General features: G+C 37.6%; 1 protein-coding gene across 3 annotated transcripts in view; it reads right to left on the reverse strand.

Moving 5' to 3' along the window:
• The window catches only part of LOC130921364 (LIM domain and actin-binding protein 1-like), a 32,626-nt gene that overhangs the window by 11,042 nt on the left and 1,157 nt on the right, over positions 1–20,427 (reverse strand). The window contains exons 2-10 of one of the 3 annotated variants that reach the window (XM_057845160.1): positions 18,091–18,164; positions 17,628–17,769; positions 17,325–17,370; positions 6,189–6,671; positions 5,504–5,552; positions 5,342–5,430; positions 2,045–2,123; positions 797–831; positions 581–714 (exon numbers count right to left, since the gene is read on the reverse strand). In XM_057845160.1, coding sequence (XP_057701143.1) covers positions 581–714; positions 797–831; positions 2,045–2,123; positions 5,342–5,430; positions 5,504–5,552; positions 6,189–6,671; positions 17,325–17,370; positions 17,628–17,749 — 1,037 coding nt within the window. In that variant the 5' untranslated portion in view covers positions 17,750–17,769; positions 18,091–18,164. Of the gene's footprint in view, positions 1–580; positions 715–796; positions 832–2,044; positions 2,124–5,341; positions 5,431–5,503; positions 5,553–6,188; positions 6,672–11,675; positions 12,018–17,324; positions 17,371–17,627; positions 17,770–18,090; positions 18,165–20,427 lie in introns of those variants that run through there. The other 2 variants (XM_057845159.1, XM_057845161.1) reach the window with 2 other exon arrangements.

A 20,427-nucleotide genomic window follows, 5' to 3' on the forward strand; every position in this document is an offset into this window, starting at 1 on the left:
CTGAAATACTCAGACCAGCCCTTCTGCCAACAACAACCATGCCACGTTCAAAGTCACTCCAATCACCTTTCTTCCCCATACTGATGCTCGGTTTGAAATGCAGGAGATTGTCTTAAACCATGTCTACATGCCTAAATGCACTGGGTTGCCACCATGTGATTGGCTGATTAGAAATGAAGTGTTAACGAGCAGTTGGACAGGTGTACCTGATAAAGTGGCTGGTGAGTGTATATGTACACTGCAATATCTTTATTCCTCTGAATTATTTGTTACTTGCAGCCCTTAACTCATTCACTGCCATTGATGGCGATACACATCCAATCCATTTTGACTGGGAAGGCTGCTGGCAATCGATCTTTCCCAGTCAATTGGACATCCATCGACTTGAATGGCAGCCAATGAGTTATCTTTAGAAAAATACATATTTTAACCCCCGGCCCATCTTTTTTTCCCGATTACGATTCTCTCTTTACCAAATGAAAGTGGAAAGATTTCAAGTTAGTCCTTCCATCCCTTCAATTTTCAATAAAGGTTTGGACATCCCCACTTTAGACAAAACCATTTGTACAGGGAGAGCAACCTGAGCTTTGTGCTGCAATGGGAGCAGCGGAAGCAACTCTTGTGGTAGATGTGCTGAAGAGCCGACAGTCGCTCCAGAGGGTACACAGTCTTGTTACAAGCGACACACGTCTCCTTGGCAGGAGGGAAGAACTTCTATACACACAAAACACACAGGCCGAATACTTAACACGCATCTTATCTATTGACTTAACTAATGCTTAGCTGCTGGACTCACCTTGGATGGCTTGGGGAGTTCACTGTTGTTATCCCCTGAAACAGCCAAAATACATTCAAAATGTTTAACTTTGTTCAGACTTCAGGACCAACCTAAAATGTGGAAGCGTATAACCTTTAAAGTTCAACTTGATTCACCATGTACACTAGAGGAGTTCCAAAAAAATCGATTATTACATGTATCGCGATTTGACACGTGACGATTCGATTACGATTCATAAAGGTTCAAAAACGATGCTTTTCCCTCATAACTTTATGGCAGCCGCTCGTAGCAGAATGAAATTCAAGACACGTTATGATGGATGCTGCTGGTTACTGAGAGAGACTTACTCCTTTTTAATAGATTGGAAAATAAATTTGTGTATGAAAGAGGCAGAACCAGAAGCGCAACCCAGTGGTCGCACGTTTGTGCGCAAGTTTATTTATTTATTTTTTTGGGAGCAAGAGGGGAAGAGAGATAGTTCGTTGCTCCTTGTCATTTAGCCAGCAGTAGTTTTAAGGCATTTCAATTGAAAAATGTCCTGAGTGTGTTGCTAAGACCCGTGTGCATCTAAGAGGAGAGTACGCGAACCCTCTTGTACCGTTTAGCCTTTATTGTAGTTGTTTTTGAGATGTTAAAAGTTAGCGCCGAGCGCTAAGCTAATTAGCTAATTCGGTAACGTGTATTTCATAGGCAGAACATGTAAAACCACAATTAAGTACAGAGGTAACACGACAAACATGCGAAATAGTAAAGAATTCTGTGAAAACTAAGTATATTGGTTAAAAGAAGTCTTATTTCTAAAGACACTTTGTTTCCAGAAAATGTGGATTCATTCCACCTGTGTAAATGTTATTGCATTGTTGAGAGAAATAAGTACTCCCTTTAAAATGGTTAATGTTTTTGCACTTTCTTGTAAAAAAAATAATAAATAAGCAACTTAAGGGCAGCTTTTTGTTGTATGGGCATGTTTCCATCGTTCCTGTTAAATCATTAGGATATTTTAAATAAATAATGGACATAAATTTGTTTGGCTACTTTATTAAGTAGTAATGTACGATGCATCAATAATCGCGATAACCGCGATCATCGTTTAATAATCGGATCGAATCTGAATCGTAATTAAATCGAATCGTGGGGTGCCTAAGATGGCACACCCCTAAAGTACACTTGCGAGAAGATGTTCCATCCAGGATAGAAATGAACCCCTCCCAACTGTTCAGAACACGGCTGACAATGGGTGTCGCGTGACTCATTGTGTTGACTCACCATTGCACTCGGGTCCAGGTGTGACTTTCTGAATTACAGCTATTGATATTTTGGAGGGCAGCACCTCTGGCGTCACAGGCTGGAGGATGACAGTAAAATGGCAGTAAATCAACAGGGAAGGAAGGTTGGAATAGAGCAGTAATTAAAGAAAAACAAATGCAACACCTGTACTTCTCAAAAGATCACTTTCAATTTACATTTGCTGAAAACATGAATGATTTCTTTTACTGACTCAACTAATTCTTACTCGTGTGCAACAGATTCAGGTATGCCCATCCTACTGTCCACGGTTAGCTGGGATAGGCTCCAGCAACCAGGCGACCCTTGTCAGGATAAGCAACCCGTAAGATTAATGAATAAAGGAATAATTGTTCTTCTGTAAAAACATGCTTTTTTGGAAATGAATACCTTTTTTGGTACCACGTTTAGATTTAAAGTAGCACATAGACTTCATAACTGTATTGACGGGTCACATCCGTCAGCCACTGCGCTTCAAGTAGGGGGCCGTCCTACAGTCCACTGCAGTTATTCGCAGTCGGTCGCAGTTAGTCAACACAAGCAGGGATCCAACGCCAAATTTAGGTTGAAAAATTACGAAAGCTGTACCGCATACAAACAGGAAGGATCGTCTCAGGAGTGATTTGTTCGAGGATTCAGGGTGATTATTATATTTTTCGTACCATGCATGAATGCATTTTGAAACATTGTGAAAAAAATCAATGGGAGAAATTAGCAGCACTGGCATTATACTTCGCAATGTTTACGTAAAATAAATCCTAACTGTCCGTTTTTATGCTCTTTTAACAAAGAATCAAGACTGTTTTGCGTCAATATCTATAAAGAATACAGGGATTTAAGCATTTATTCACAAGATTTTTCAAGGGAAAAAGCTCTGTTTACATATGGTTGCCGCTAATTTGCTTATGGACTAGCATCATAGTTCGCAATATTTACGTAAAATAACTGCTAACGGCATGTTTTTTTTTTTTTTTTTTGCTTTTAACCAAGAATCGAGACTGTTTTACATCTATATCTATTAAGAATTCAGGGATTAGCATTTATTCACAACAAGTTTCAACAGAAAAAGCTCTTTGTTTACACATGGTGGCCGCTAATTTGCTTATGGACTAGCATCATAGTTCGCAATATTTACGTAAAATAACTGCTTACGGCACGTTTTTTTTTTTTTTTTTTTTTTTTGCTTTTAACCAAGAATCGAGACTGTTTTACATCCACACCTATTAAGAATTCAGGGATTTAAGCATTTATTCACACTAAGTTTCAACGGAAAAAGCCCTTTGTTTACATATTGTGGCCGCTAATTTGCACACTGACTAGCATCATAGTTCGTGATATTTACTTAAAATAAATGCTAACTGCACGTTTTTTGCTTTTAACCAAGAATCGAGACCGTTTTACGTCCATATCTATAAAGAATTCAGGGATTTAAGCAAAAATCGTAATAACACTTAACAAAAACGAATAATAATTATAATCGCAATAATACGGGATTAAAGTAGTTTTGCTGCTTATTTTACATTACAAGCACCAAAAGTTTCACTTTGCTGACGTAAGGTCTGTATCAGGGCAACACTGCTTTTGGCACCAAAATTTTGAGATTCAAGATATTACTTATTTTTACGTAATGTGAACCGCAAGTTTTTCAATGTGATAACAAAAAACTGATTTTTACTGCTGAATTTCTGAGTGAGTAAATATAAAGAATTAGATAATGGAAAAAACTGTGTATTTTATTCCTATTAATAAAACTGATGAGAATTAATTATATTGTTCATAAAGACTAAGGAAGTTTAAATTTTAAGAATAAGATTTTAGCCCTACACCACAGAGTGATATCTGCCCTTAAGCAGAGAAAGCGAGCCATTGAGACCACTTGTTTGTGTGTGCTCCCCGGTTTACACATCAGGTTGGAAAGATCTTGAGGAGAAAACAAGACAAAATATCCCATTGAAAGCTCTATTGTTTGACGCAAAATTACAGCAGGCAAATAACTTTCAAAAACTTTCCAGTACTATGTTTGTAGCATTAAACAAAATTATTAGAATATGCCATTTGGAAAGGGAAACAAAAATTTACAGATGGTGCGCCTATGACTCAGAATTCACCCCCAATAAATATGATAACAGATTCAAATTTTGGATTTCAAAAGGATTAACAGATTATAAATCATTTACCCACGAGGGGACACTTCAATCATTTGAAGTTTTAAAACAAAAACATGGTTTGGGTTCTGATGACTTTTTCAGGTATTTACAGGTCAGGCACTACATAAATCAAAACCTTAAAAAAAAATGTTGAAGGTTTTTTTACAAACATTTAGAACTCTAACGAAATCACCTCACCCAACAAGAATACTTTCTAAATTATACAACAGTGTACTGGTGAGTAAAGGGGGGAGCACACACTATGTGAAGGAGAAATGGGAAAAATAAGGGAGGATTATAATTACAGAAGAAGAATGGACTGATACATGTAAAACACAATTGATTACGACTAGGTCAAAAAGCTGGGGTGAATTTTGTTGGAAGAACACAATGAGGTTTTTTGTTACACCGATCCAGAAAAACTATCAAGGGACGGGAGATTCATGTTGGAGATGTAGCAGCAGAAGAGCAAACCATTTCCATATAATCTGGGAATGCGTTGTAATACAAAAATACTGGTTGGACATTCATCATCATCTACAAAAGATTTTTAATTTTGACATCCCCATGTCCTTTGTTACCATGTACTTATGTAAAATAAATGTGCAACAAATTAGCTTTAATGAAAAGAAACTCATCCACATTCTATTGGCTGCAAGCAAAAAAGCATTGACAAGAAAGTGGCTTAAACCTGAACCACCAACAACAGAGGACTGGATTGACGTAGCTCGAGAGATTTTCATTACGGAAAGGATCTCCTACGCACTAAAATTATAACTGGACATGTTTTACTTGATGTGGACAAAATGGACAGAATATGCTAAGCCTGTACGAAATGATTTTGGTTAATATATTCATTCATTCATTCATTTGCTTATACATAACAATTTCTTTCATGTAAAAAATATGGCGAAGTAATAGGTTTCCTGCTCCTCGGTTTTTGTTTTTACTTTATTATTTATTTATTTATTTTGTAAAACATTACAACATTACAAAAAAAAAAAAGGAAAAGCAGAAGAAAACTAAAAAAAAATTCTTATTTTTTTCGTCTGGTATGTTGAAAGAACAAATGGCTTTTCAAGAAAAAACAATAAATGTGAAAAAAAAAGAAAGCGAGCCTTCATTTACTCACCGATTTTGTGTTGCTTAGTTTGGACACTGCAGCAGAATATTTGGCCAGCTTCTCCCTCAGTGATGACTTTTCCAACACCCGGTCACACACTGATGGAGGACAAAAACTCATGGTTTTCTTGTGTCCTTATTGTGTTGAGTTGAAATTCATGCAAAATCTCACCATAGGTCATATCATCTGATGAAGCACTTAGGAGAGTGGGCCTGGTACTCTAGATGAAAGGAAGAGAATGCTAGATGAATGTTGGTACTGACCCTCCTCCCTAAACTTTAACATTTGATTTAATCAGTATACTCGTTCATCAGCTTATCATTACTCACAGGCCACTTCCCCATTGCTTGGCCGCCTTCCTGTCTTTCAGCAATACCGAACCGTAAAGGTTAAACTCCCATACAGTCTAGACCAAGTTACAATGCTGATGCATGAGAATGGCGCACGTCATATTAAAAATTGAAGCATGAGTGATGGTCTGAACAATCCGATGAGAGCGCGTTGATAAAATGTAGGAAGTGAGATAACAGCAGTCTGAATGATGAAACAACCCTAGGTCAGGAATGTTCCTACATTCCTCTCTTGGACAAGGTGAGCTCTTAATGGATTGTTTTAGTACATGCGTGCCAAAGGAAAGACGGACATACTGAAAAACCTGAACGAACTTGTGAAGGGACTTACTACAATACACTTCATCTGTATGTAGTTTAGTTTTTAAGTTTGTAGTAAGGCTGACAACACAGTCGGAAACGTAAATTACAGTGGAGGTTAGGCAACCAAACACCTTTTTGAAAATAAAAGGGATTTGTCAATCATTTCAAATGTAAATAAAGAAATCAGCAAAGGAGGTAATCACCTTTACGGGGGTGTCGTCCGCTTTCTCAAACTTCTTCTTCAGGTTGTTTAGTTGCACTCTGGGCTTTTCACACGAGGCACAAGGACTAGTCGGAACTTGTTCTTCAAGTTGTTCGGGCGGTTCGTTGTTTGTCGGCACATCTTTGTCCATCCCTTTTTGTTCTTCTGCTTGCGGATCAGCAACCGGGGGCGTGAGGAACAGATCGGCGGCGGGTGCGCTCAGCGGATCTTCCTGAGGAGGCTGCCAGGCCGCCGTGGTCTTGGGGGTGGGGGGCGGGGGCTCGGCCTGGGGCTGAGGGTTGGGCTGAGGCTGCTCACCGACAGAAGTTGATCTGGCCAGGGCAGGGTTTGTGCTCTGACTGTTTATGGGCCCTGAGATGAATGGCGTCCTGTCCTGATGACCGCCGTTCCCTGCTTGCTCCCAGCGCTTCTTCAGAGCACTCAGGTTACTTGAGCGCTGGGAGGAGGATGCTCCGTCAAAGCCCTGCGGCACACAGAATGTTAACGAAAGGCAAAACGAAACAATATCAAAGCGCAAGTTTGCTTGCAGAGACCTGACCCTTGCAGGGGAAATTCTTTACAGGAAAAAAATCTCCTTGCTTGGCTTTATTTGCCCATTTACACAACAGCCGCTGAAATAGATTCCCGGAAATACTGAGGTTTGCAGAGTGCGCTTGAGGCAAAATTAATGGCCCAAGACGTATCGAACAGGGCTGAGCATGTACGCCGCATTCCATTGCGAAAAACAACTTCACTTTTACTAAAATAAAACACACTGAGGACGACTGTGTTTGCTATTCATGCAAATAATAAAGTTGCCCGTCAAGACAGCAGAACAACGGGAGGCAGGCTGGCGGCTACTGCATGACCTTCAAAAAACTTCCTGAATTGCAAAAGCGGAATGACACGTTGAAGAAAAAGAGGATCTTTACATGAGCGTCAGTCACACACATAAATCTCAGTCTACGTTTGTAGGCATTCTTTGAAGAACTAGACCAAATGACATCCAATTACAAGAAAAACTAGAATCGATATGACAATTACACGTAGTTTCTCTCACCATCTGTTCATACGGAAAGAAATGACCCAAAGAATAATAACCAACCAGTATCACAAATAGTTAACACACATTTGGATGCAAAAACAAAAAAAACAACATAACCAATCATTACCATTGTGTACTACAGAAAAGAAATGAAAAACTAAAAATCAATTGAGAGCAAAAAGAAATAAAGTCAACCTCTGGCAACAACAGGCAGTGTGGTATGAGCGCGGTCTCTTCTCCAGATGAGTGCGAGGTGGAAGTGTGCCAAATGTTAGCCACCAGACTAAATATGCTCCCACAACTTAGTCCAACCCCTCTGACACCAGGAAAGAGCCAGAAAGCCCAGCAAACTCGAGCATAACGAGGAACGTTAACTCTTTGTTTACTGTGTGGATACAAAGCTCTTGTAGCTCTGCATGCACACACTGCACTGAACCCTGCTCTATAAATCTTAAAAATGTCTTTAAAATATCCCGGTCTGTAGTGGTTCACTTTATTAGATGGGCACACTGTGCACACAAAAACTTTATGGTCCAGGTGAGAACATATTGTAGTGTTTCTCAAAAGTGTGGTAAACAAGAAAACTTGTAGTCTGTGATTATTTGCATCGTTTATCTTAATTTGAGTGTTTTCCAGAAGTTTACACTAAGATGTACCATATTTTTTAATAAAGCTCACAAATACAAAAAACACTGTAATTGAAATAATGCCCTACCACGCAGAAAACAGTCATTTAAATGCCTTCACTATGCTGTTTCTAATTTTAAATTTGATTATTTGAAATAGTTTTAAGTAGGGCTGTCAAAATTATCGCGTTACTGGGCGGGAATTATTTTTTAAAATTAATCACGGTAAAATATTTAACGCATTTAACGCACATGCCCCACTCAAAACAGATTAAAAGGACAGCACAGTGTAATGTCCACTTGTTACTTGTGTTTTTGGGTGTTTTGTCACCCTCTGCTGGCGCTTGGGTTCGACTGATTTTATGGGTTTCAGCACCACGAGCATTGTGTAATTATTGACGTCAATAATGGCGAGGTACTTGTTTATTTTTTGATTGAAAATTTTACCAATTTTATTAAAACGAAAACATTAAGAGGGGTTTTAATATAAAATTTCTTTAACTTGTACTAACATTTATCTTTTAAGAACTACAAGTCTTTCTATCCATGGATCGCTTTAACAGAATGTTAATAATGTTAATGCCATTTTGTTGATTTATTGTTTGTACTTATGTGCCGTATGTTCAATGTATATATCTGTCTTATGTCTTATCTTTCCATTCCAACAATAATTTACAGAAAAATATGGCTTATTTTGTATATGGTTTCAATTGCGATTAATTACGATTAATTAATTTTTATGCTGTAATTAACTTTAAAAATTTTAATCGTTTGACAGCCCTAGTTTCAAGTGAATCAAAAATAATGTGACCCCTTTCAGTATGGTGCAGTCAGGCCCAGAGTGGCTAATTGGGAGGATCGGGACAAATCCCGGTGGGCGAGGAGGGGCGGTCCGGGTTTTACACATTTTTAATATTTTTTAATACTGCAGTATTATAATTTTTGTTTGATATTTTTTCATGACAGTATTACGTGCTTTTACTGCTGTCCCTGTGGGCTGTCTTTTTTTTTATTTTTCCTCATTATTACATATATATATGCGGAAAACAGACAGGGCTGAAAAGAAGTTTCTGTTCTTGCACCTCCCTTTATAATAAACTGCTGTATTTTAAGACAAAAGAACTGGTGTGTTCGATAGAACAATATGTCTATATGCTGCCATAGCAGTTTCATGGCGCATTAAGCCCACAAACTATTTTTAATTTGTCCGGTTTACCCTTAAGACCCCCGGTTACAGACACCGCGCAACCGCTTTTGTTTCAACCCAACCATGAAAAGAAGGTAAGTAATTATATTTATTATTTGAAATGTCTATCATTTTTAGCTTAGAATCATTATTTGATGTCTAATTTTTAGTTTAAAAAAAATGACTTTATAAAGTTATTCACTTGCATATTTTAAACTTTTAAACAAATTACGTCACAATGAAAAAAATTGTGACCGTAAATAGGTCACGGATATAACTATCGTTTAATTGTATTTTTTTTGTTGCTGTCACATTCTCCCCGATATTTTAGATGACAAATAATCGATCCAAACAACAACAACAACAAAAATGAAAAAAAAAATGTTTAGAAGTTTTTAATTGATGTCTAATATTTAGTTTAAAAAAACGACTTCATAAAATTATTTACTCGCATATTTCATAAAATTATTCACTCGCATATTTTAAACTTTTAAACAAATTGCGTCACAAAGAAAAAAATAGTGTCTGTAAAAAGGTCACGAATATCTACCTCATAACTATCGCTTAATTGTACCTTTTTTGTTATTGTCGCATTTCCCCCGATATTTTAGATGATAAATAAGCGATCAAAACAAAGAAGGGGGGGAGAGACATTTAAAAAGGTAAATATTTGAAAAAGAAAATCTCAATCACTCCTTGATCTCTGCGATTTTTTGCATTGCGACCCTTGTTATATTACCGTGTTTCACCCGTAAAATCCCCAAAAAGTCCGGCTGTGGCCATTCACAGCTGTGTCTTGACACTCTGTGAGACATGCTACAAGGAGTTTTTGGATCGGAACAAGGTAAGTACGCGATGATAGCTCGCAAAAATCATTGTGTCTTTAATTATGTTCTCTCATGCTCTCACCTCGAGTTACGGTTTAACGGTTTAGGGGTTTAATTTCTTTTCTTTTTAAATGCCCTCCTGTTCAAAATTTTTCTTCCCTCAGAAAATTAAGATTTTAAGCTTTCCGATGATGTATCACACATGCATGTAGGACAACTTTGAAATTTGGCCAAATTGGGGGTCTCAGAGCGAAACTTCAAGTCACCTATATGCATCCTGTTGTGTGCAGGCTAAAAAACCATGAACCTCAGCCCGCTAATCGGCATCTGTATTGAGCCAAATTTGCTATAGTTCGGTGCTATGCCGGATCATGGATAAAAAGAGCAAGGGCGGAGTAAAAAAAAAAAGACTTAAGAGAAAAACTGTTCTAAATCGGCAAAATGTGCAAAAACAGCCACTTTTTCAATACTACAAGCCTCAAACAAAAGAGGATTACAAAAGTGGTAAGGCAAGATGGCAAATAACATGCAACTTGATACGACAACAACACACAACTGTGGAAACTTTGGCTTGTAGCACCTCACAAGAGAGGCAGCAGCAGCAAGCACCAGCTGTGATGGACCCACCACAGGTGCAGAGCAGGGAGTAGGATTGCAATGTTAGGTGAGTGAATTTTAGAAATAATATCAATTACGTGGCATTTTTAAAGTTCCATAAAATTGACTTGATCAGAATGCTTTGTCAAAAAGAAAAAAGGGGAGGGGTTCCGTTACCTTTCTGCCTCAGATACTGAATGTATTATTAGTATTTTTAATCTATCTGTGTGTTTAAGGGGAAATGCTATATGAACGAAATTGGTTTATAAGTCCTGCTGTATGGGAAGCTCACCTATACTTAAAGCTTGTAGCTCAAGTGAAGTGTGGCATCTACATGGTATTTGTATAACGGTGTGTATTTTGCAGTTGTGTTGAATGCATGCATGTTTTTTTGTTACAGTTTCACAAACTTAAATTACTTCATATAAAAACAAGAAAAAAAGTTGTGTTTTATTACAGGAGATTCAATGTTAGCTAGCTGATGGGCAGTGCACAAGGAAATATACTGTTTTGGGCAGCACGCTTACATATTTTTTAAGAGCTAAAATGTAACAAAATAATCCAGAAATACAATGGCATTCCCAAAAGAAACAAAAATATACATGTTTTATCCTCTGCAACACTCCCAGAAAAAGAGGAGGAGGAAATACAGTACTGTAACATGTTTGGAACTTTGGTTCAAATATGTTTTTCCCCCCGGGATCAGATCAGGACTATCAGCAGATTCTCAAAATCAGGAGACTTGGACTCGGGTGCAAAAATATGCAATCGGAATATCCCTATTTTAAATGATATGAGATGTGCCAGTCTGAAGGATGAAATTCCTGGGCTGAAAATGAGTTCCACTCCGGCCCTGGATGCAGTGTAGTTCTACCAAACCGCAAATAATTGAGTGTTATTTCGAGATGCAAAACAGCTCATTTTAGAAATTATATTGCAAACGGTAGTTTTTTTTTTCCTGTTGTCACGAAAGCCCAAATTCCGATTTAGAATAGCATAGCCTTCCTTGTCATTGTAAAGAGGCAAATTCCAAACATGCTCCACTATAGCTATGTAATAACTATGCATTTTTATGATGTCATAAAGTTGCTTTGTTTGGTCTCGTTTTCTTACATGTGTAAAGACCACATGGTGTATTTTTATGCAGGAGTTTTTTTTTCGTTGGAACAATGTATTTTTGTATAACAACAACAAGAATAATACTTGCCAGCATTCCTTTTAATGTTGATGCGGGCTTCTTGGCAGAGTCCCTGATCACACTTCTTCTCGACTTAATACTAATTTTAAAGGGAGTTCCAGGTGTGGATAATGTCCCGGATGAGCTACTTTTTCTCCATCTGTTAAAGTTCTTCATTGTGAACAATTGTGTTCTTGTCTAAGCTATACCTTGGCAACTACCTATACCCTCTGTAGCGTCATAATTTTCACCCTTATATGATTTTTACCCTTTGTGACCACAGTTTTAGCTTTATGATGCTTCCCAACACATGTGTGTTATTCATTCTGATGACATCCTACCCACTAGATGTCAGAGAGGGTACAAACACAATGAGACAAAATACAGTTAGCACCATGTACTGTAAGGTCATCACAAATGATCAATGCAACATCTTGGATCGATAAAACTGACATTCGCCTTTTTTCTTTTTCCCTCCAAGATTTCTAAATGTCTTAACAGCCAATCAAATCAACATTTTTTTTTTTTTTAATAGAGCGTGATTTCTCACGAAATTTCCCCAGAACAAAATTGACTGCTATCACTTTGTTTTACTTATCACAGATAGCAACAAATTCACAATTTTACTAAAATTCAGGCGAAATGTAGTGTAATTAATAGAGGTGGGAATCTTGGGGCACCTACTGATTCGATTACGATTCAGAAGCTACAATTCGATTATAAATTGATTATTTGCTTTTAATGTGTCGTACATTAATTCCAAAATTGTTAAAAAATCCTCTCCGGCTAAACCAAACTACTATTTCAGTATCAAGTGAACAGTTCAAAACAGTAAATAAAATACTCAGGTCCCCATTCTGTATCAACAGCTTTAAACTAGATTCAATCAACTCGATTCAATTAATTTAATGTTGTGAATCAACCGTTAAAGTTGTTAAAATTGCTCCAGTTATTCAATAATTTCCCTTCCGTCTACTTTCGACGTGAACGTTTTAAAACGGTTTCATCATTTAAAGATAGATACAAGTCAAAATTTTGCCGATTTAGGAGTATTTTAGATAAAAAGTTAATTCGGTTCACTACAACAGGGCCTTCCAGAGAAGTCTACTGCTTTAAGATGGCGTCTGTTTACTAACGCCGGCAAAACTGTCATTTTACATCTAATTCTCTATACATGTTCTAACACCACCGTCGTCTGTCATTTCGCATGTATTTCTATATATGTGTGATATCTACCGTAGCATTATGTGGCCGTATGCTTGTAGCAACTGGGTGTTGTTTGGCGCGGCTGTCGGCTGCAGTCAGGTATTATTGTTTTTTTATCTAACGGCATGAGTTGAACATGAAATTTACTCTCGGTCCGTTCCTCACTGCGTCCTGAAGACTGCGCTGACTGTGTTTTAGTTCCGCTTTACTTGGTATAATTAAATAATCGGAATTTGGATGTTTGTGAATCGTCCTCGGCCGAATCGCAAATAATATAAGAATCGGAAATTTCGCACAACTTTAGTAATTAGACTGGATATTCGTGCGCAAAACCGGGGGAGATACAAAAATATTGCTTGCAGTCTCCAAATCAATATAAAATTTGCCAGTGTACCAGAGATACAATGACTGTCAGGCTGGGCAAGAATAGAAATTGGTTGCCAAATGCTCTGTAGCATTAACGAACCGGTACTATGAGCAAGTAGCAGCATACTTGAGTTCACTTACAGCTGCCAAAGTGATATCTTTTGAGGGCCAATTTCAGAATTAAAGCGAAACTACATTAATGCTTTTATTTTGAAGTTGGTTCCCATTGCACGTTGGTAGTGTGTTTCGGAGATCTGTGTAGCAGCAATCTTAACTCACCGCCAACATCACATTATTTTGGTCTCTCTAAACAACAGCTTCAATGATCCGTCAAAATATTGTCTTTGACGTAAAAACGCAAAAAAGTAATTGAGAACCATTGCCTGTGGGATAGGAACCTAAATCAGCTGATTTCCCAGTCCAAACATTGTAACTCAGGGCTATTTATTTTCTGAAAGGGACATGTGAGAACCTGTAGAAGTTGTTGAACGCAATACCAAAATGCTAACCTCAATTATGCTAGGTGTGAATGTAATCGTTTTTGTGCTGTATTCTCCGACTATGATCCTGTTTGTGTAGCTATAGAGTATGTGAGCAAATACAGGGGTTAGACAAAATAATGGAAACATCTAACATTTTGGCATCATAATCATTGAACATAATTGTTAAAGAATGGCATTAGGGACATTCTAATGAAGTTGAGCATCTCGTATGGCCGGCACAATCCCCAGACCTCAACATTATTGAGCATTTAAGGTCAGTTTTAGTGATTCAATTAAGACGTTGATTTCCACTGCCATCATCTCTAAAAGAGTTAGAGGGCATTCTAACTGAAAAATGGCAAAAAAAAATCCTTTGGAATCAATACCTCGGAGAATTGAGGCTGTAATTGCCACAAAAGGTGGACCTACACCATATTAAATTAGTTTTTGTTAATTTTTTGAGCTGTTTCCATTATTTTGTCCAACCCCTGTAGTTCAACAGATTAACAACAAAGTTTCTTATTAGACACTTGAAATGAATTTAGGGATTTCATCATGCTGTCCAGAATATCAAAATTGCGAGGATCTGGAGAGAACAAGGCTGAAAATTAACATTGAAAGCCCATGACCTTCGAGCTCTCAGGCGTCACTGCATCAAAATACAGTATCATTATGTGAAACACCATTATCAGTTAAAAAGGTTCAACCTCAAGTTAGCAATGCAAGTTACAATACTCTCTTATATAAAAAGTGAAAGGAAAGCCATACAGTATGAGCAACAACCAGAAATACTAAGGCTTCTCTAACCACACGCTACTCTGGGACTGACTGCGGCAAACTAAAGATGTGCACGGTTGTCAGACCAGTCCACATTTGAAATTATTTTTGTAAATCATGGTCATCATGTCCCCCAGGCCGAAGAGGAATATGACCACCAGAATGATTACAAGTATAAAGTTCAAAAAACAAAAACAGTAATTGCATCAGGTGATATTATAGCAACTATGGTTGGGTAACCAGCACATCTGTGCAGTCACCATTAATGCTGAAAGGTACAGCTTGGCAGAACATATGCTACCAACCATTCTTCAGGGAATATACTTGATAATTTCCCCCCTTTCATCAATAGATTTCAGTGCCTTTTCTGATCTTCTCTCTACATGACGAAGCCATGGCATTTGAACAGGTTTCAGAGTTAGACTGCACCCTTGGATTTCCACTCGACAGAACGTAGCAACAATTTATCCTTGAAGTTTCATGACTTATTGTGAGAACTCTGTGTTTGTGCACGGATACACAAGCGCATACTAACACAACTGACAGATGGTCTTTTTACGCCACTTATTTAAATTAGCCTAACCACCAGGACAGCAGTCTCTAATGTTTTAACAATGTTCCTTCCCTGAGATGTTACACAAAAAGATAATACTTGTTTAACTCAATTTAAAAAATTGAACTCAACAGACGGGAGCTAAAAAGCATTTCCCCGCAACGCAGACCTCTAGGAAGGTACCACATAACACACATTATTATTACCTTGATTTTTTCATGATGGTGGACATACAGTTATCCATGCAGTATTGACCAGCATCATTAGTCCAGGCTTGTTTGTGTCGTCTTTTATTCAGACAAAGCTACTAACATACAGTTGCAACACTACAGACCTTTGCATAGGGATTACACTGACTGAGGAGGGATTATAGGTTTGATATCCTGCCCATTGCTACTAGTGGCCAAAGAGAGGTCAAATAGGACAACACAATTTGCCAAGACTTGTGTTAATGGCATGACGTGTATTTATTCATCCAATTCAGGAAGAACATGTCTTTTGGTTCACTTCAAAAGGCAAACATTTAGGGGTGGCAAAACAGACACTGGGGAACCTTGGAAGTCCAACGGTCGTAATTTCAAAATTAAAGCAACTTTTTCAGGTTTAAAAAAAACTGTTGCAAAAAAGTCAGATATTGAACTGTCAACCAAGTTTTAAAACTGAGCAGATGAATGAAATATTGACTCCTAATGAGTACTGCATTTGGCTTTGTCTAAAGCCAGTGAGGGTGTGGTCATAATCTTACAAAAAAGGATCACTAACTAATGAACTGGTTTGATACTGGAGCTGTCCCGACTAGTCGACATCATCGATGACTTAAACCCGTTGACAAGCACAACATCCAGTCGACAGTTAATGAAGGGTTAAAAAAAAATATGCATGAAAAGTTGAAAATGGCGGACGCTCGGTATGCAAGCGGGAAAGCGGCACAAAGTCAGCAAAGCGCACCAGAGTGGCCAAAACACTGATTATTTCAACGAAACAATGGACACTGTTGTGTCCTGTCTCTTCAATCTCAAGCTTGCATAGCAGGCTGCATCGACCAGAATGAACACCTAAAGCGCCGTCACCTAGTTGTAATTTTGGAAGACGACAGAAGATAACAAGGTGGCAGATCGTAAGTCCATCTAACGACTTTTTTTTATTGAAGTTGCTAAACCTGTCGCGATATGCAATAAGTCCATTTATAACATGGTACATAAAAATTAGGGCATGTTTTTTCTCGGCTGCATTTTATCGGTGCGTGCGTGTTGATGGCATATGAGACTCCAGTTCCTTTCACAGATGTTTATTGGTCATCAACATACCGTAGAATTAAAGTTCAGACATACAAATTAAGGAAACACATCTATATTAAACACTGTAAACGTTAGCATTGCTACATTGAGGCTAATGTGGGGAAAAAAGACAACCTACTTTAGCCTGCTATAAAACATTGGCAAAATCGCTGGTTTACGGCATTTGCAAACGTAAAAAAACAAAAAAAACATTATTGCTGACACCACATGCAATGAGGAAAAGTGGACTTTTTTTGCGGAGAGGAAAAGTGGACTTTTTTTGCGGAGTGTAAAGCTTACTGTTAGCGGTTTAGCGAACGTACTTCCGGTGAACATTTAAAAAAACAAAGCACAAAAAAGCACGTATGACATATAAATACCGATTTCTGGAGTTAATCTGACATACTTCAGAATTCCGATTCTACACTAACAATAGCTTTAAAATGACACCCTTTATGAAAAATCTGATTGGCAATGAATAATCATTATAATACCATTTTATTTAGTAGTATTTTATAATATTAATGCTAGATTACTTTATTTTTGTAAGGATTGTTTTGAATCATGTTGGAAAGGTGAAGTCAGTGTTCTGAATCCGTTTACATTCCATTCTTTTGCACTAGTTAACGCTATCAGCATTTGACCTCATTGTTTATTTGTACTTTAATAAAGAATTTAAGTGTTCCAAAACGTTTTTTTGTGAATGAATAAGTGTCAACAAAAACTTAATTGCTAGATTAGTTTAAAAATATATGTATATATTAGATTAGTTGACTAATCGTTAAAAAAAAGTCTGCAGACTAATGGGGAGAAAAACAGTCATTTGCGACAGCACTATTTGATTCACACATCTGAAATAACTAATTTGAAGACACTGTCCTCTAATGTATTTATCATCATTATCAATCGATAACAATATGGAACACTTTATTCAGGAAAAAATGGTAAAAAAAAACAAACTTAAAAATGTACTTAAGTGGAGGTGTGTTTTCGAATTAACAGGTTATGCACTACTTACTCCTTTTGTCTTATTTGCATTTAACTCCTCCGCAGCTCTCTGGTATCTGAAAAGAAGTCAAACAACAAAAAATATGTCCGATTTTTATTTTACAGGAATAAGAAAAAAGCGGCATGGAAAATGAATGAATGAATGAAAAACGGACAAATTAATGTCACAGTAGTTACACCCATAGTATTGAGGTAATCAAGCCATTGATTCTTCATAATGAATACAAGACTCTGCCTATCCTTCATTATTTTATTAGGGGTGGTTTTTGCTAGCGAAACTAAATACACTTCTGAAATCCTGAAGTTGACTCACTTGGAGAAGCGCTCAGCAATGGCGTTTCCTCTTCCCCGCCCGCCGACTAGGGACAACTCCTTTGCGGTAACACGCAAAGACTGCGTCACCCACGAGTTTCGACTGAACGGAGCGCTTTCCATCTTTGCAGCGACCCAAGTTCCTGGAACACAAATTCATCACAAAAGTCAAAATTCACTGTACAAACACTTTTGCTAAGCAGAATTTTGTGCCTTAAGTCAAAATTAACATACAAAATCTTATTCACACATTGAAACTTCCACTCCTGTGCCTAATTTATTTCAAGATGGAAACGGCAAACAGTGAAGATGTTATTTGCAGAGGCCAAGTGCGCACTCTGCTCTGTGGATATAACTCATTGGAAGCTCCTACCCGCATGGCTCAAAACACACAATCGCTATTCAACGGTATTCTGACCGAGCCATATTATAACAGTGGCAGACAGATGATAACCCTCCATTACCTTTTCTGTGTTCAGTAGAGTGGAACTTCCAAAAGTCTGGGAATGTGTCCCACTCCTGGTGTTCACCAAGTGCTCTATAAATATGATTTAGGAGCAATAGGAAAGACAGAAGAGCTATGCAAAGACAAACGCCGCAAAAATGTGTATATTAAATGGGTATTAGGTGTGGTTTTTTTTTTTAATGCACCAACATTCCTTCGATGAACGCCTAAAACACATAATGAATTACCGTATTGGCCCGAATATAAGACGGTGTTTTTTGCATTGAAATAAGACTGAAAAAGTGGCGGTCGTCTTATATTCGCGGTCTTGACGTTATACCCGTTCACAACGCCAGATATCATTGAAGCGATGTTCTGTCATGTCAGAGCTCAGCTACTCTCAAGTTTAACCAGTTTGCAATATTTTAATGCACTGTTTTTCCTTATTCAGATTTGTTTCAAGACCAGTTACAGTTAAACTTCACTTTGATGGCTAATGCAGTTATTGCAATTTTGTTATTTTATCACAATAGATTGGTTTATTTACATTTCAAAAACCAGAAGCCATTCATGTACGAATGTGATTGCACTTTAGTTTACATATTTAAATGTTCAGTTATTAAGGTTTGAATGAGGCAAAATAACATGGTTTTTCTCTCAAATATATTGTTATAATCATTTGTTACAGATGTACTGTAAATATTTTCTGTATAAAAATTAATTTGGCGTTCAAAAAGTCTTTTTTCAAACTTCAGTCTTGAAAGTCTTGGTCGTCTTATAATCACAGCCGTCTTATATTCGGGCCAATACGGTAACTCATCATCATACTATAATTCGAGAGATCGAGAGAGAACAGATTATAGACAGAGGCAACACCTGTATATAACACTTTTTGTACTGTTTATTGTGCGTTTTCAATTGTGGTCGAATACTTGGGGCGAGTTTGTGTGATTGTTTTTGATGATGTGGGGATGCTAAATGATACATGCTAATAATTTGTGTGGATTTTTATTGCTGTATCAGCAGCTAGTTATAAACACAAATTTAATTTGCTTTTATTGAAGATTAAACTGATTTAATTTCTATTTTAGTTTCATTTTGCAAGTGTTGATGTCATTAACAAGCTTAGTAGTCACCAAACCACAAAGTCGTCTGCCATCGTCATTTCGGAGCTTAGCTCACTGTCTGGCTATGACTTTGTTCCAGCATCTTGGCTATGACAGTACAATGACGTATAAAACGTGTTTTTGGGTCGTTATTTTGAGATATAGGGGGTATTTAGGGGTACTTAAAGGGTTCATTCCGACTTGCGCGGAAATTCGGGTTATGTCACCAGCTCTTTCGTAACCCGATGACGATCTCTATATTTTTCAGACAAATATTTTTTCCTCTCTCAATCACACAGCATCACAAACCAACCAGTTCCTATCGATTGAAAGAACGACTTTAAATTTTGGATAAGCGATCGGTACAAAAAGAAATGAATAACTGCTCGTCAACTAATCGAGTAATCGGTTCAAGCACCGCCAGTGCACTGTTCCTGACAAGTGAATAAAGAAATCTTTTGAACAAAATCAATAGTTTATTCGTGTCTAATTCGTTAGCTGCGCTCAATAACAACAGACGTTTAATCCATTTAAAGTGAGAGGGCTGACAGTGAATGATAACCTCTGTCTAAAGGGATTGGACATCTATCCCAGTCTGTTAAAGGCACTTCATAAGTCAAAGTTCCTTTGCTTTACCGTCAAAGGCAGTCAATGATTTAAGTGTAACCCATATCATTGCTTGCACTGTATATGCTATAGGCTCAATGATGGCATTAATTTGACATCTACTTTTCCACCTTTTCCTCATTGGGAAGGTGGTAAATCATGAGATACCAACAGAACTGGAATTAGTGGTCAGACTGCACAGACTGTGTTTGACCTTTGAGGTTCCACTGTCATTTGAATTGCACAAGGGAGTGGCATTTTACCACTGGTGCTAAATTCAAAGTAAACACAGCAAAGTGTTTGATTGCTATTACAAGCAACCTGCGCAATATCCACCACCATGCACTGATTTTCTCAATGTATAGGTCGTCCGCTCTGGCCCTCTTAAATAACCACTGCATTGACAACATATCATGTGGACTATTGACAAATTATTTTTAACATGGACATTTATTATTTCTCTTGCCGTAACAACAATAACATTCTTTAATTGTAGAGAGTGATTTGCAAACACCACACCTGTTAATATCTTTCTAAGAGGATTAGGTGTGTGTTTACAGGGGAGTTGTGGGACAATATTATACAGTCATCAGGGTGTCAAACAGTACAAAGCCAGAGCTGCTGAATGAACAATGACATCAGCA

Source organism: Corythoichthys intestinalis, chromosome 9, assembly GCF_030265065.1.
Source record: "Corythoichthys intestinalis isolate RoL2023-P3 chromosome 9, ASM3026506v1, whole genome shotgun sequence".
NCBI lineage: Eukaryota > Metazoa > Chordata > Actinopteri > Syngnathiformes > Syngnathidae > Corythoichthys > Corythoichthys intestinalis.